General features: G+C 28.4%; 1 protein-coding gene across 3 annotated transcripts in view; it reads right to left on the bottom strand.

The window, feature by feature from the left end:
* The window catches only part of LOC111032926 (5-hydroxytryptamine receptor 2C), a 95,504-nt gene that overhangs the window by 63,890 nt on the left and 12,252 nt on the right, over positions 1-19,362 (bottom strand). For 2 of the 3 annotated variants that reach the window (XM_022313412.1, XM_022313410.1), the window contains exon 2: positions 12,423-13,246. In XM_022313412.1, coding sequence (XP_022169104.1) covers positions 12,423-13,212 — 790 coding nt within the window. In that variant the 5' untranslated portion in view covers positions 13,213-13,246. Of the gene's footprint in view, positions 1-12,422; positions 13,247-19,362 lie in introns of those variants that run through there. The other variant, XM_022313411.1, reaches the window with a different exon arrangement.

Genomic DNA, 19,362 nt, shown 5'->3' with positions numbered 1-19,362 from the left:
CTTAAACTTCTGCTAGTCCTAACTTTTCGTTAATGACAACGACCTTTCTATAACTTTTTAAAGGTTTACTTTTATATTCGATAATCGAATTAGTTGCTATATGTACCGAAAATGGAAACGGAACAAAAATCATTATTAACACTCGTAAAAATAAACATTGAATTCACCATTCTGAACTAAAAATGCGATAGTAATTACTTCAAGTTAAAATTAATAATTATTTCCTCAGACATAATATAATACCAACTGCTAAAATCTGTTTGTTTAATTTACATTTCACAACAAATAGAAAATTGTTTTACATTTTTAGTTTTTATATAGTTTATTATTTAATTTTATGTTGTGAGAAAAGATTTTATTTTAAGAATAAAAATAAAATAATTTTGAAATAGAAATACGTTAGGGTAAATACAATTCTTAGTTTTTAAAAATATTTACTCATAACTGCAAGTTGTAATATTGATTGGATATTATAATTAAACGATACGATTGTATCAACATAAATTTGATATGGCCCATGTTTATTTTTTATTTCAAAATAAAGTCATGATAAATGTACATATAATATAATTTATCAAAACAAATATGACTGCAAACACATTAAATGTTACCAAAATGTAAAACAAAAATAACCAATAGTTTAAGCTTAGGCTGTATTACGAAGATTCTTTAACTTAATGATGTAATAAACGAACAATTTATACTGGAAAATGTTTGAAAACGGAGAAAAATCGACAACTTACTTCACTAATGACCGGCATTATATTGTTAAATATTAATTATACGTAGTTGGACGATGAAACAATCATAGATATAAAACAATGGTCATCGGGACATTGACATATCAATTCCGTTGTAGGGGGAACGTGTTCAGTAGCTGTAAATGTCACGCTACAAGTTTATACAAGTAATAGAATAATGTAAAAACACTAAAAACAAATTATAGCACCTTGTTCGTGTATGTTGTCAATCGAATTTCTAAATTAGTGTTTACTACTAAATGAGCATAATACAAATAACCAATTTATAGTTACACAACATACGTGGCTAAGTACTATAACCACAAATCACAATAATTGTTATTAAATTGGAAAATGTATGAATAAAACATAATATATTAGGTAAAGTTGTGGTGTGGTAATCTCAATAAATATTTTAATCGTGAAATCGAAAAAAAATAACACCCTGTATCAAAAAAATATGTTTTGGAGTTAAAGCCATTTAAGGTCCCTACCGCTTAGGTAGGTAGTATTAGTAAACAAATCATCCACATGTTTTGTAAACGGTTTGCATAATATTAGAATCATTACATATGGAATCCCCTTAACATATTTTGTAACATTTACCTCAATTAGATGATCCTACGAGTATATAGTACTATATACGTCGTGTCACATATATCGTATTTCAAGAATATAATTTTAATTGCGTTCATATTAACTAGTTTCACTTCAACTATATATTAATTAAGATACACATCTAAAGGGTAACTCATAAAATATCACTTCATACTTTTCAAATAAAATTGTATTTTTAAATACAATATTCTACTTTAATCAACATACAATTCAGTATAGCGCGCATGTCATTACTGCAATAACGAAAGTTACATTACATTAGATATCATTTAAATATCTACTAACATTTAGAATATGGGGACTGAATTTTTGTCCGCTATTCGGAAGTATTCAGTGTTCATTGGGATCAAATGGTAGAAAGTTTGTAGTTTTCTTCCGAAAAATATCTGTCATTTGGAGGTGTTCTGCAATAAAGTGTTCGTAAAGGCCAAGGAAAAGGTTCTTCGCTGTATTTAATACCATACCTACATGAATGATGTATACAATACTGTAATATGATTAACAATTTTAAATATTCATTCAAATGAATGAACAGAAAATGTTGAAGCTAAAAAATTCACATTGATACTAGTTGTGGAAAAAATAATATCTGTTAAAATATTTTGCGTTACTTTCAGTATTGTATGATTTGTGATGTTGACATAGTCTATATGTATAACAGTTATACTCATGTTTCTCGCAACCACCCTAATCCGTTTAAAATATTATAACCAAGTTATTTGAATCATTTCTCCTAGATGAAAGTGTTTTTAATAAACGACTTCTCTCGCAAAACAACATCTCAAAATAAAAATGACGCTTATTTTGCAAAACAAATTTAAAAAAGTTATTTGAATTAGAATATATCGATACAAAAATGATGTCACACTCAATGTTTTAATTGTAATAAAGAATTAAATTATATTCATACAAGCCAAAAATAATATTTTTATTTAAACTGTTTTTATAATAAAATAAAATATAGTAAGGATGTGAGGTTTATATTTGTGTTATTAAATTAAATGGATAGCTATTATTAAATCTTTATCAAAAAATTAACCTAAGAGCATTCATTTTTTTATGATATTTTTCATAAATTATTTAGGTAGTAAAAGTTAACTAGTAAAAAATTGATTTTAAAAAAGTAAACACAATATTTTATTTGTGTTTTATTATTTAACCCTAATGCCTATTTACAATCGCACTATTCGTTTAAAAAAAAATTATTTATTTTATATTTTATTAATAAAAACATTCAACGATAATCGTATTCCTTGGTGGATACGATGTTTTAAATCCAAAAATCTCAAATAATAGAAGTTGCAAGGATAATGCAAAGTAGGAAATAAATCACATTTAGTAGCTACCTACTATAAACATAAAACCGTTGACTGAAAAGCTCAAGTTTGTACTACCAAAACAGAAAAGAACAAACCATGAATATATTTAAAGCGTTGTAAGTTTCTCGGTTTCCTGGAAAAAACATCGAAACAGAACTCAGTTTTTAGATGGACCTTATCGAATAAAATAAATGTTTTTCAACATCTCGGGTTAAGAGATATTTTATTAAACAATAGTTTATATATAATAGAACACACGCCGTGTTAAAATAATGAAGCGTAAAATGTAAACGATTACATTACTGTGATAATAATTTAAAGGAATGAAATATAATGAAATGTATTTATTTAAAAAATTCAAACCAAAGACGGGACAAAAGGAGGTTGTCAGATCGCGGAAGAATAAATTACGTTTCAATCTCTTTTTAGTACACGTACTACTCACCGGCTAAAAAACCTTCATATAATACACATATATATATAATAATAATAATACGAAACCACGATTTACGTAATATTTGTATCTTCTTCTCTTTTATCCGTGCAATTTTTCGGATCAGCGCCCACACCTGTACAGTGTAGGTATATGCATTAAATTTGTTGTTTGGCGGAGGAATGTAAAGATTAAAACACACAAAAACATATTATAATATATTTTCCTTATCCTTATTCGTAACGCAGGTACATAATACGGCCACAGGAGCAAGGAGAGTCTCTAACCACACATCGTCCCTTTTGCGACGGAGAAACACATAGGTATAGGTGCATAGGGAAAGGATATACCTTGCGATCTTTTACTAGGATAGGTAAAATGTTCCCAAATGACGTTACAGATTAATCAAGCCGGAATGAAGGGCAGTTTTTGCTGACTACTTGCCAACTCGTGCGGTGGCTTTGGAGCTTTAACAGTGGTCTTTATGGTGCGCTATTATACATCTGGTCCCGAGGGGCTCTGTCCCCTGTTTTCAACTCAGTCTTCAAGAATATTATTGCTATTATTATTATCATCGTCATCATCATCATCATCATCATCATCATCATCATCATCACCGTCGACGTCGTCGTCGGCATCGTCATTATTATTATGATTATTATTACGTTCATAATTCATGTACAATTTTTGTGTTGTTTACGTATAATTGTATAAACAATAATATTATTATTAAGCAGGGCAGCACTATGATATAATTATATTATTACACCATCATGCCGGACTGTTGCAGGTCGTTTATACTGATAAACGGTAAATTTGTGTTTAATCTTTATGAGCTTTCGTATAAATCATATTTTAACCCTTTTATTCCTCATTGAGCACACTATAATATTATGTGTGTATTTGTCACGGACATTTTACAAATGTCTCACGTTTACACAATGACAATACGCTTTCAATAGATGTCATGATAAAATTAATTTTATTGAAATACCTATAGTATTATACATGTATAATAATACTGTATCTGATTACTTTTTACACTCAATAAACGATTCGAATTTAATTTGATGATTAAAAATAATCCCTCATCTAAAATGTATCCTTTATTTTCATTTTTTCACATGATATTTTGGGTTAAAAAGGGTTTTAGAATGCACATGACAGGAAACTGAAGTTGTCAAGGCTTATAAAACGTGACCGACCCCTCTTGGGTTGTGTGTGTAACTGATAGTTTTGTTGGGTCACTGGAAAGGTATGTTTAATTTCAGTTGATATGATCGAATCAAGCATATATATATACGTATCGTACAACTTTAAATAAATGTTCAGTTTAGTATTGTTATATTGTTATCTAATATACTTCGATGAATACGAAAACACTAATCTCATAATAATAGTAATAATAATTTAATGCCATAGGCGTTATACGTATAAATAATAATACATAATATACTATAAACTGACACCTACAATACTGTACTATATAATATTTTATAAACTTGAAAATAGATGAACTAAGTAGGATACTAAGAAAATAAATATTAATTACACGCATTTTATAATACAAACTAACTACAAAATGTACTTATGAGAAACCTATATTTCATTCAAGTACACTATTTTCAATATCTATATACTTACTTTTAATACAATTTTACATTTATTCATTTAGAATAGAAAGTTTTCATTGCACTAATTATATTACGTTTGATTAAACAACATTTGTCATAAAAACGTTTATTGTAATAATTACTTTTATAATTCAATTTTATAGATTTTAGAGAGAGTATCACATTAGTTTTTAGTAGTTAAAAACTATTATATTATAGAGGTTATAATTTTAGATAAAATCTATAAGTATTTATAGTTAATAATCAGAACTAAATTATTCAACAAAACATAACATTCACATTTAAACAAGTAAAAATAGTTTTTAACCAAGACATCAAAGTTAAACAAATAATTTCAATTAATATTATTCATCAGAAAATATTATTTTACCCTATTCGTCATAATTTATAACAGAGCAGGACAAATACGTTCGTGTTTAATAGGTACTCGTGACAGTAAATTCCAACAATAATCTTAATAGTTGAAATAAAAATTCTCTAACATATTTTTCGTATAATTTTATAGAAAACGATTGTCATTAAAGTATTGCAATATAATTTGTAATTATTCCTAATGTTTGGATAAATATAATTATTTGTTTTATTTTTATTATACCTACTCAAATAAATTATCAATTTTTTATGAACACAAAATATGTTTTTAAAAGAAAAATGGGTTTATTATATCAAATAAATATAAATAAAATATCAGAAAACCACTAAGAATGAATCGTTGTAGTTAGGTACTAAATATTTTCCTATTTTCTATAATGAACGATCGGAAATTTTACTTTTTAGTAATATTTAACGTAAGCTAAATAAAGTATAATAGTATACATTATGTTTTAAACCAATTAGAGGCGATAAAAAACAATCCTTGAACATATTTGTATTCTGAAGTCTTAACTCCATTGTATTAGGTGTCTTAGTAATGGATGTCTAATCGATGAAGCATACTAACATAATATTTTAGTACCTAAATACCTACATAAGCACAGAGTATCGTGTATATAAACATAGTGATAGGATATAGTAATACAATTACCGAATTGTAAAGACACATTTCAGATAATCTCTCATATTGATATGGAAAAAAAACCAACAAAATTATTAATATATTTTATATAAATAAGTAAGGCCGATGGTATAATAAATTATAGCCATGAAGTTTATACCCAAATCGGATTCTGCATTAAACATACCTATAGGTATGTACATTTAATTTAAAACGTCGACTTTCAATCGTTTCATAGACATAAAAATCGAATTATGTGACTTGCATTTTATTTAAGATGATCAATCATTATGTACATGCAAAAATGTTTATGTTTTTTCATGAAATTAATATTAACAACGCGCTGTTGCCGATGACAAGTGTAATCTATTTAGTTTCTATATTGAATAATCGACGAATAGTATAGGTAAGATATCTGTTTTTTTTTTTTTTTTGATCAAATGTTTAATATATTATTATGTGTATATAACTTACGTACAATAAGCAAATAAAAAGGTAAATTAATTATTTACAAATTAGTCCCCTCCTTTTGGATGCTTAAACATTAAACATTGTTCAACAGAAATTATTTTATATTTTCAATCACATTTATATAAACAAGTAAGTATATTAGTTCGTTTTCCCCATGAAATCAATGGAAAAGAAAATCATTTCTAGGGACTCTTAAGTGCTACCTTTTTACCCGGGATTTTTTAAGCCTCGACTAACATTCTGCAGTTTTTATTATCGGCATGAAAAATAATTTAATTATTGAACAGTGAATTTTTACATATTTAATTGCATTAAGGTCATTTAATTAATATAACTAATGAGATTTTTTTATCATTATTTATCACACGTAAATTAATTACCTACTTATGCTAAAGAATTTCAATTTTGTTATCAAATCAATACCATTTTTTTACGAATAAATTATGGAATAATCTCAATACCCTTTTTTAAAATCAATTTAGCATTAAATTTATATTGTTGAACTCATTGGCGAAAATATACTTGGGGTGTAGAAAAGATCCTCCCCCCACAGATAATTAACCCCCTCAAAATATAATAACATAATATAATTGAGCAAAAAATTGAGTGAAAAATCAAGCTTAAAAAAAATAAAAAAGCATTTGACATTATATGATGGTAAAGTATTTCCTAATTTTTGCAAGATTATCCTATAATCTTATACTTTTTCGGTAAGTATGATGAAGTATATCGTGAGATATCATTTGCCACTATGTGGCGTTTAACACGTCAGCGACCCAAACCGAATTATTGTTCAGGGGCCGCTTGGGTCGCCGGAAACCAAATTCAACATTATAAATGGACTTTATTTTAATACGACTTGGAGATAAAAAAAATAGATTTTACAGTGGCGTTGACAACAAAAATTAGATAATTTTGAAAAAAAAACCGATAAAATATTCAAACTAATGAAAGATTTATTATTACTTTAAAATATGTGAAAAAAGTTACTTTTATATTAACATTAAACATTAAAAATTATTTTTGTTGAGTATTTTATAAGTAATTTATCTTTGTTAATGGTGTTGGAAACATTGGAGGCATACAAATAGTTTTGATTTGCAAATGCTACAAAAATTTAAAAACAATTTAATTTAATTTGAAAAATAAAACACAAAAGTAATGAAATTCACAACACTATCAAAAACGGTCACAACGAAAACGGAAACTAAAGACGACTGACATTGGATAAATCATTTATCGTCACAGAAACAATAACAGTGTAAATTATGATAAGCAAAAAAAAAATTCCACCTAAATTTAGATTTAGAACAAGACCGCCGGCGACCAAGGGTGGCCCATATATAAGTCGTATCATTTGTAGGCCACGTGCCAGCCGGCGACCCAAGACATTTCTTTTCTTTATATTACTATACAAGGTTTATTGATCAAAACTGTATACATTTTATCAAAATCGGACAATTAGAGCTATTTTTATAAGCGTAAACATGTTAACGACAAATTATGTCAAAATATTATGGCCCACCACGCTCCGAAATGACTTGGGTCGCCGGCCTCTTATTAGTATGAATCAAGATAGGTTCATTAATTTAAATATTTTGACCTAGAGAATGACATTAGCACCAATAATGAAGACTAGGTATTAGGTATTTTTTAAAAAAACAAAGAGTCGTGTACCACTTTAAATATCCTAATTTATTCAAATAAATGTGAACCTACACAATGTAAAATTCTATTGCTACATTTACAATAAATGCTTTGTTTTTTTTTTTTTTTTTGTAATAAAATAAATGCATTTTTGAAATACTCTCTAAAAATATAATTTTATTTAATTTAAAAATATATATATTTATCTGGGCTTGATATTCTTCCTGGATATTTTACCTATTCATGAGAGTAATTGGTAGTTGACCTTTGAAATTTGTATATGTTTGCAATAACTGGCGACATGAAGATATTTCTTTGAACCCTCACTAACCTACTTCAATAAAATTTTGTTATTAGTTATTTATGTGGATTTTTGTTTTAATATGATAATCCGTATGTGGTATGTATTTAAAAGTTTGGTTATACAGAAGTCATCAATTAAGAGATTATTGCACTTCTTTGAAAAATGTAAATAAGTTATAGATTGAAACAAACATAACTGATAACTGTGTAGAGCAGTGGTTCCCAACTTTTTTGGTACTACGGACCACTATGAGAACTTTCGATACGTCACGGACCACCTCAATTGTATACCTTATTTTTCTTACAAATAAGAATCAATTTTTTTTCACATATTTAAGAATTTTGATTATTATTATATGAATAAGAGGCTTTTAATAACATGGGTTTCACTATGTAATATACATTTATAAATAAACGACGTACTATACACGATTGTCAATAATTAGTGTTATGCCTCAAAGGAAAATGAAATTATTAAAATATTTTTTCATTTTGTAAGTATGGCTCGCGGACCACCTGACAATGTCTCGCGGACCATAGGTTGAGAACCTATATATGGTGTAGAGTGTAGTTATTTCATAATATTTTTGATGGATAGTAATTTATAGAATGAAATACGTGATGGATTACGTTTACAAGTATACCTCAAACCAAGCCTAGGCATAACCGAGTTAAACATTTAAATTAAAGAAAATATTATTAACTTGTAACTTATTTTTTAAAATTTAACTGTCATTAAATTAATTTTTAACTTAACTGATTTTTATTGATAAGAAATTCGTGTTACGGTAGTTTATAAATAATCAAAAAATAAATATAATACAATTATTATTGATGATGCGTTATATTTCATAAACATTTACTTTTTATTTTTTTGGTTCAATGTACCGAATATTTTTATATTATAAAAAAATAATAATAATTTAACCTTAAATGAATAAGTTAATTTTTAATTTCCATATAAAGTTTTGTTTTTTTATCAACATAATTTACCTTAATTAATAATTATCAATAACTCTCCTGGGCTTGATTTAAATCTACTAATTACCATATTTACAGGTTATGACAGAAAGATATGACAAATATTATAAATATTATATATCATAGATATATCATATCTTTGTGTTAAACCATGTATTATATGTAACTCAAACAATAATAATAGTTATAATTTGTATCTGTGAAGACCAAAAAATACTAATTATTACTTTGAATCTTTAAATACTTGTTTAATTTTGTCAGTGTTTTTCAATCATTTAATCAAGACATGTTCAAGATGATGTTGAAACAATTTCTTTGAAGCGTAGTATGGATACGATTTAAGCTATCCCTATAGGTGAATATGCGCAAAAGCTGTTTTTCGTAATCCACTGATATCTCGGTGAACACTCTTTGACAGTCGTGATTTACCACTGCATAGAGACTTGTTACGATAGTTGGTTTTCGGAAAAAAAATACAAAGATTTTTATCTCACGTGTTTAACTTAAGTAAGAACACAAGCGCTATTACCTAAATATTTTTCTACAGAACCATAATAGCTGTCTGTAGCTGACTCCCAATTTTTTTCATTGATAATTACTCTTTGTATTTAAAACAAACCTATAAACTTATACTTTACACCATTCTAATCACTTTTTTGTTCTACTCTTTCTAGGATTCGTAAGAAGTATGTTTACTCACTAAGTAAGTAAATTTTTAAAAACAGGTAATAATCCAGTCAATAATCCAGTTATGTTTTGACGATTATGGTATGCAATAAAAGTTCATTCGTCAGTGCGTTAAGATCGTATAATTTACTGTTGAAACGATGATACGAGTACATAGTGGAATAATATTAAAATCTCACCATAACAATTCTGAAATTACCTTATATTTATGTATAATATCATATTTATTTATATTTACTGAGCAAGCTGAATAAAATAATAGTTAGGTTAAGTAACATAATAATATTATATATGTTAATTAAATTACAGCATAATACAGAATAATAGATTTATGTAAGAAGTAGAAAGAAAAAGTAGGGTCGTGATTTGCAGAGAGCATTATCTGGATACTAGGGGTATTTTCAATATATTTTTCAGGAGCAGTAGAGATATGGAAAGAAGCAGGGCAGAGAGTAAAGTGAGATTGTACTTTGAAAGTAATGAGAGAAAGAATATAGGAAAGGAGATAGAAAAGCACCTTGGGGACATTGAACGTCAGTGTAAACATTAGAGATAATAAACCAAGGACAGACACATAGAGGGGTCGATTAGTAAGATACGACCGCAACGGGAGTTTACCAATTGTGTTTAAAATTACCTTTCCATGTACTAATAATTGCGCTCGGTTATTTTCAAAGTTGATAGATGGACCGATTGCACTCGGTAGATTGTAATTTTCAGGGTTGATATCCCAATCGAGCTGCCCAGAGCCAATGGTCATTTAAATTTAAAATATTATGTACAGATAATATTTGTTATATTTAGTACAACTTGAGTTACTTTTCTTGAACACAATACAAACATACAATATTTAACACTTATTATAGATATAATAAAAATAAACGACAATTGTACATATAGAAGTATTTAATAATGTCAGTACTAATCGTTGTGTTACTCCATATTATAGAGTATGAGTTTAACGTACAGTACAACTATGCAACGAATCGATTAGGCCGATAAATAGCTTGTGAAACTGAAAACTTTGTTTTGTTAAGTGAATAAATCACTCAAATTAGTATTATACTTGTTGGTTATAAAATTGACGTTTCTTAAAAGTCTCGTACTCTTAAGTACTCTTACAGAATATTATTCTGTTCAAATTAGTTACCAACATTTTAAATGTGGAAGTAACTATATTTTTTTTTTAAAAACCAAAAATATTTAATCTTCAAGTCTTTAAATAACCAATGTATCAATATATTATAATTTGTTAATTTAATCATAAGTGTGATTTGGAATATAACAGTAAAAGTAAAATGATTTAAACATAAATATGGTTAGTGACTGGTGGATGAGGAACAAAAAGAATAAAAAATATTTGAAGAAAATCTCAGCGGTATCAGAAGGATTAGACTTAGAAAACCCATCAAAAACTACAGTGGGAGAAATGGAAGTAAAACTACCTACGTGTTTTCTATACGAAGGGCCAGAAACAACGAAGAGATTTGATGCAAGGGAACACTTGGCATGGGAAATCACCTTACTGTAACATTGTTTAGATAGGAGCTTGTAGCGAGCTTGTAGTATAGAAAACATACAGTAATCAGATAAAGAACAAAAAAATTTATATGCTACTCATTTTAATCGAAAAAAATATAAACTTAAGTGAAATTTGTATTGTACATTATACGGAGGTTGTAACTGTGTTTGATTTCCTTAATTGTTCAAAGATTTTATTTTTTCTTACTTTATTAATAAGAATAAAAAAACAGTTGGCATTGAATTAGTTTTGCCTACACAGTTTTATCGATGTACAAATAAGTATTTTACTTATGAAAAAAAAGAATAACAGAATATTATTCGTGAATGTATTGGTATTTTTTTCCAGTCTAATATACTATGCTCAACAAAAAACAAATCAAATAGAAATGATTTATATACTTATATATAGTATTTAATTTTTTAATTTTCTTAAACTGTTATAAATCAATTAAAGATTAAATAAATAATTGGGTAAAAATTAAACGTTAGAAGGCGCATAACAATTATACAATTATAAATAATTCGTTCTTCTGTATTTAGAATTATTATCTCCATAGAGTTTGTTCTTTAAAAATTAAAATATTTTTATTTTTTCTCGCAATTTTTTATTTGTGATATAAAATGACAAAAATCCCTAGCCACATACAACCACATGATTTTTGTTTTTTTACCTTTCATTGATAATATACTGATGAAGGATAATTTATTTATAATAATATTCTAATAGTATGGGATGATTATTTGTTTTTAGTTGGATATTGGACCGCTACCATGTTTTCAGTTAACGTTCAGAATACTGATGATGAGAACAGTTACTATGAATACCTATGTCACAAATAGGATTTTTCTGCTAATTTAAAAAAAAAACCTATCTCCATAAAATATTTGATTATGTAAGAATACATTCAAATTTCAAACTTAGTTATTTTCCCGATTTTTCAACTACATTCTAAGCTGCTTTAATATGGATTTTAACTACTTCTTTAAAAGTTTTGTTGTACATCGAACGCAGAGCTGATGTGACACTGTAAAGACCATAATATCTCATTCATTTAGGTTGTAGACACTTACCGTAAAATCCCGGTATGGCGCCCAGTGGCATAACGAACAGGCACACCAGCAGGTCAGCTATGGCCAGAGACAGGAGAAAGTAGTTGGTGACGTTCTGTAGTTGTCTGTCCAAGCATATGGCCAGGCAGACGAGTATGTTGCCCACGCCACCGGAAGCGATGAACACGACGACGAACAGATACTTCCAGTTGTACGAACGTTGGTGGCCATCCTCGTCTTCAGTGGAGATGGTGGCGGGCGGCCACTGTTCGCCGTGTATCGAACACGTCACCTGGTTGACGTCGTCGTGGTCGTGGCCACCGCCACCGTCACCGTCACAACGGACAACGGTGACGGCGTTACCACGGGCCATCTCAGGCAAGCCCACAGACACGGCCGGCTGTCCGTCAAAGTGGGCTGACAACCTGGCGGGCAGATACAGCCGGACATCAGCGTCGGTGGCCCTGGACAGTGAGTCGGTGCACGCGAGTGCGCCCGCAGCGCGCCGGCAGTCCAGCGTCCAAGTGCCGCCACAGTCCAGTCTGTCGACCCGGGCCTCGGTCACCAGCAACTTGTTTCCGTTCGTCGTCGCGGTCATCACCATCTCGGTGCCGGCCACCGCTATGGCGGCGGCGGTGGCCGCGGTGGTGGCTGTGGCGGCCGCGGCTGCAGCGGCGGCGGTTGTGGCCGCGGTCGACGCCGAACCGTTGTTGTAGTAGTTGCCGTTGTCCTGGTACACAGAGTACACCAGGCGGCAGATGACCTGCGCCAACCACACCTTGCCAGCTCCGTCATCGTGACCGCTGCCCATTACATTTTCTTCTGTTCAACGCACGTGACTCGAGCTGAAAAACAATATTTTACTTGTTGTTTTCCTCTTATTATTATAGGTAAGTGAATCTATTAAATTACCCGACTACAGAACTGTAGTATTAACTACTAATGTACAAGTTGCTAAATTTGATTCAATACCACGAAACTCAATATTTAATCAAAGATTTGCTTATGATACTAATTATTTCAAGTCAATTTTAAATTTGAACTCGCCTAAAACCTTTTTCACCTTTTCCTTGCCACCCTGTCTTGTATATAATTTTGTTTATATGTATTAGGTACTTATTGTATTCATTTTTTTCAGAATTTGAAATATATTTGGTTGCTAAAAGAAATAAATGAAACTAAAAATAGTAATTATAATATCATATAATGGAATAAATCACAACGTATTATAATATACTCTTGTACCTATGCCGAGAGACTGATCTCATCAGTATTTTGTCACAATTATATTCTCTACCTAGCAAGTAGTAACATTAATTTATAAAATCCGTTTGTTTTGGCCATTATCTCTAATCCCCCAAAAATATTATGATTAACTGAATAGTAATGATCATACACCAAATATAAGTACTTACTACCTGTTACTAAAATTACAACTAATGTATTGCATGGATGTATCCAATATGTTTGAATTGTTCCGTATTATTATCGATTTATTACAAAATATTATAATATTAATATTTTAAACATAGACGTAGTGTGTTAATACGAAAATCAAATTTTCTAAATTACAGAATATAATATAAATAATAAATATAGTGTGATAATTATTATCAACCAATTAAAACATTCAATCGTCAATAATTTGCCCAATACATCTTCCCCAGACCCATTGTAATACGTTTAAACGTATTGTTTCAATCATCGCAACCACTAACATATATAGTCAAGTTACACCTGCAACGGTAGGTACTAATAATTATTATTATTTTAATTCTTATCCTATAAGGATATACCTATTGGCTATTATATCTATAATATATCTAATAATGTATAGATATAGTGTAAAACATATTATGTTGTGTATAATATGTATAATGTATATTTGAAGATTTGTACAAAGGTAATATCCTATTAATTCTCTCGTTACAAAGTTGTATTACTCTACGGCCTTCCCAAACAAACCTTTGAAACACGTGGGGAATTACATATTCGGCCGAAGGATTATCAGAGCCCTTCAAATTCCGTTATCCACCAGACGCGACGGGTCTCGATGACAGTCCCATGAGTGGAAATAATATTATTGTCATCGGTCAGACGTGCCATACTGACTGACAGTGACAATATTTTGATGGCAACACGAAATGTGTTATAATAGTTTTCATAAATACACAAAACTTCAACGTTAAAGAGAATAGTTGTCATATGAATTGGAAACGCTCAATTTATCAAATTTAGCGTAATTGAAGATTAATCACAAACAGTTTTGATCGAATTAAACTATATTTTCCTCGTTTACAGAAAAAAAAAATAGACAACATCAGACTAATGGTTTTTTTTCGTTTTCAGCCATGTTGTATTCAGTGTTAACAATTTATTTTGTTTCTATTGATTTGAAAAATAATAATATTCATTTTTAAAACAATTTATTATAACTGCAAGGATAAAAAATATTGTTTATGAGAAGCGTGTGACAAATAGAGAGTAAAGACGAATCAATATATTTTTTTTAAATAATGAAATGTTCACTGGATTCATTTTTATAATAGGTATGTACGGTAGGTATCTATTATACATTATTAGTTATTACTCAATAATCAGTTAACGAAATCGGTTTCGATTGTAATTTATATTATTTGTTTTATAAATATATTGAAACATGACAGAAATTGACGAGCACGATTATTGTTACTAACATAATTAAATATTTTCAAAGCATTTTGGGGGAGTACCTACTTTTAAGATAAATAATCTATATTAAAAATGTACAGATGTGAATTTGGTACATTTGGGTGATTAACTTTATGAATTAAGTTCACTTGATCGTATTGACTATTATTGTTAGGTGTATAAAGACACATAGATGGAGTAATAAGATAATATAAGAAAAGGGAATCATAGAAAAAACTTAAAATATTTGTTATCTAGCATTTCTGGATACCTACACTATGGTCTCTGTTCGTCGCGTGTAAATGACCGCATGTAGTGAGAATTGTTGGAATGATGAATGTACCTGTGAACTCTGACGCTTAGGAGAATAAAAGAGGTTATTGAAAAGTTTCTCGACATGAGCAGTGTTCAAATCTCAAAACAATAGTAAAATGTCTCAGCGTATATGATATATTAACACATCATATGTAAGTACTAAGTATATACAGTATCCAATTTTGATAAATTGTTAATTTAAGATGAACCTAGTTAGGAGTATTGTCTTATAAAATATAAATTATTCATTCAAATATACTCAAATGCATACTTTTATGAGATATAAACTATTAATTTAATACATATTAAAATTATTTTTAAACATTTTAGAAAAATACAAAATAACTGTGTATATATGTTTTGCTTAACTTAATAATTGAATAATTTAAATAGCACATGTATATTTATAAACAGCAAAATTAAAAAAGTATGTACTAGTCTGTATGACAATAATAATAGTAAATAATTAATAAATATTACAATTACAGTAACAGTAATAACCAAGAATTGACTGATAATTTAAAACATTAATTAAGACAGTTAAATTTAAGCACATTAGTATATACATTCTGTCCGAATACATTACGCTACATAGAAAAAAATTAACATGGTCCGTTGTATGGTTCACCAATGACAGAGCTCTGAGAAAAAATAAAATGTAAGAATATTTGTTTTTTTAAAGGTGAACATGAAATAAATTAGATTTTCTTATTCGGTGAGTGAGTTTTAATATTAAAACCAATCAGAGATAGTAATTCACGATAATGAATAGGACCATTTAATAAGTCATATATGAACGCACTATCAGCAACATTTCTTCTCAAGCCATAAGACGTTATTTCCAATTGGGTAATCTGCTCGTTATATGAATCTCTTGGATGTATACATTTAATTTAAAACATAATAGTTTTACAAAAATTATACTGAACATTTTCAATCAGATTTATATGCAAAAAATAGAGAGGTAGCCAGGCTATTGACCCAAACTCAATACGGAAAATAACTATTGAAAAGTATCGTGTTTTCTAGAATTAATCGTGCTTATCTTAATAAATCCCAGAATTTTAAAAGTTTTTTTTATAAAAGTGTTAATGTTAATGGAAAAATCCATGTTAAAATTAAAGAGTCTCTAATTGAAGTAACTCACGTAACAGGATAATTATCAATCATGTAATAGTTATAGGTGATCATATACCTACTTATTGCACTTATTTATATTTAATGGTAGGCGATTACCACGACTTCAATCAACGAATTTATCCAAATTTGAATGTAATTTTAAAGCTTCATTTGGAGATTTAATAACTGAAAAAAATTTGGCATCGTTGGCAAATAAAATAATGTTAATAGAGCTATCAAAAATAGAAGACTGACCATTAATACATAATACAAATAAGAAGAGACTTAAGAGAGACCCTCGAGGAACAATAGAACTAACCGAAAAACCATTACGATAAATTAGGTGACCAATAAACACATACATTTTCATTTTTACACACCATATCATAAATTATTATGTTTTATAGTTTATATAAAAAAAAATTGCATTACAATACAGGAACCTTATATATTGTATTTGTATATAATATGTTTATTAAATTCTTAAAAAAATAATTTTAGTTATTGATCGTTACTTATTATAATCTGTTGTATACCTTATACAACTAAATTAAAATACATCTTAACTATATTTCTGAAAGCACATTCTTTATTTTTGCATTTCTCAAAATTGTAACAACAATACAAAAACAAACATTTTATACAACATTCCAACATTTATAGTTTAGGTAAATCAAAAATCTTAGTATTTTATAGTCATAATTCTATGAAACACTGTGTATAATATATTAATATGAAAGTGTTTAGGTGAAAATCAGTGTATTATTTCATTTTATTAATTTTTTATTACCTATATGATTGATGAAACTATAAGCTTCGATTAGGCATTTGAAAATAAAACATTTTAATATTATTTTAACACTTGCATTATACAACATGGTGTTAAAACCAATTCACAATTGTAATCATAATAATATTATGATTGAGTGGTACTCATCATTTGTATGGTTTACATGAATTATAATAAAATGAAAATTGCATGGTGTGGTGCAGTAACTAACGTCCGGCGTCACTAACTCCTGGATGGGTAACCCTCAGGGTTTTTAGAGACCAAACATGGCACGCATACACAATACCATGTGTACAACCCTACCAACAGCACCAACTCAAAAACATACTTAAAAATATACAAAAACAGCCCGCTACCATACCACCTCATATCCAATTGTTTATGTTGCAGCGGGTTCCCCCTGATAAAAAAATTCATAATAATAATATGAAACATTTGTGGAAAAACAAGTATATTTGTAACAGAAAACCTCAATTTTTTCTAAACATAAGTTTCAGCAAACATATTATGACAAGTGATACACTAATAACTTCAGACATTATTTAAAAAAGTAAATCATATGTATTATAACTTTAAAAGTAATTTTTTTACTATACATTCAATACAACAAATATTATTCATGTTTGTATCACATATCTAATATGATCATTATAATATCGTACAAACGATGTAGTATTAATAACTTTTAATACTACACTAGGTACTTTTAAAAATGCATTTGACAATAATTCAATAAAGACAAAAACATGAACAACACACGCGTACATAATAGAAGCAAAAATTAATTGAATAGAATTTAAGTTAAAAATAGAGCTGAGTGCTAAAAAAATCATGAGACTTGCGTACAAAAGTGAATTTTTAATATTTTTTTAATGATTTTTTTTTTACGACAAAATACAAAAACAGACGCATGACTTTCGTTTGCACGGATGTATCGTTTGGAGTGAGTTTTGTAACACATTTGGTATTTAATATAATAGTGTAAAAATTATGGATAATGAACAACAAAAATATAACGATTCTAATGTATATAGGTACGTTGATAACATTTTACTTAAACATTTGTAATATTATAATACAAATAACACAACATGGATAATATAGTTTACTGAAATATATTCAAAATTAAATACTTATTTTTAATTGGTTACTTCTTATTCTAATTGATTTCATCAATAACACATTTGCATACCACTAAAACGTAAAATACATTTAAAACATTTAACGTTTAATGTAGGTACTCACTATACTCACTGTGTAGTACACTAGTACACAGTGTGTACAAAATGTCCAATAATGTATTTATTTAAGACATCATGTTTAAACATATCACAGTTTAAACATTAACTAACAAGAATGATGATTAAAATGACCAACTTTAATCTAATATTTGCAAAATAATCAACGGACCCGTTCGTTTTATGAATAACACTATAGTGTCAAGTATTTAAATACTAGAAATCTAGCATTACACGATAATTAATTATAAGCATGCACGAGTCTAAACATTCTAAGGCACCATTATAACTTAGTTAAAAAATGTAAGTATAAATCAAAGTGTATAAATATACAGTTGATACTGGTATGTTCGTACCAACTTTAGTAAAATTATATCTGCCAATTCAATTAATTTTCATCATAAACGATTTCAAAAATTATTTTATTTAATGAGAGTATATCATGATGACCATAGAAAAATAATAAGAAAAACATTGTTTTTCACCAAAATGTAGTACCCACGCTAATAGTAGTTATTAGTTAGTTATGAATCAGTAATGGATACCCGCAGTTTTATTCGTTTTTAAATTATAATCAATACAATAACTTGGATTGGGTAATATTTTAATTAATTTATTCACAGACAGTGCATCAGAAAAAAAGGTTTATTATCAATGTATAATGTATTTTTATTTTAAGTGGGTACATTATTACATTAACTTTTACTTTTTATCCGCTATTCGGATTTCGCCTCTTAAATAGTAGGAAGTCGATACCTACTGATTTATACTAGTAAGGTTGTCCTAGTGCCTATATTCAAGTTGGCCCCTTTTTACAAGTGACATGAGA

This window comes from Myzus persicae, unplaced genomic scaffold, assembly GCF_001856785.1.
Source record: "Myzus persicae strain clone G006 unplaced genomic scaffold, MPER_G0061.0, whole genome shotgun sequence".
NCBI classification, from domain to species: Eukaryota; Metazoa; Arthropoda; class Insecta; order Hemiptera; family Aphididae; genus Myzus; species Myzus persicae.
Note: the sequence above shows the minus strand (reverse complement) of the source record. Positions and strands in the feature narration are given on the sequence as shown.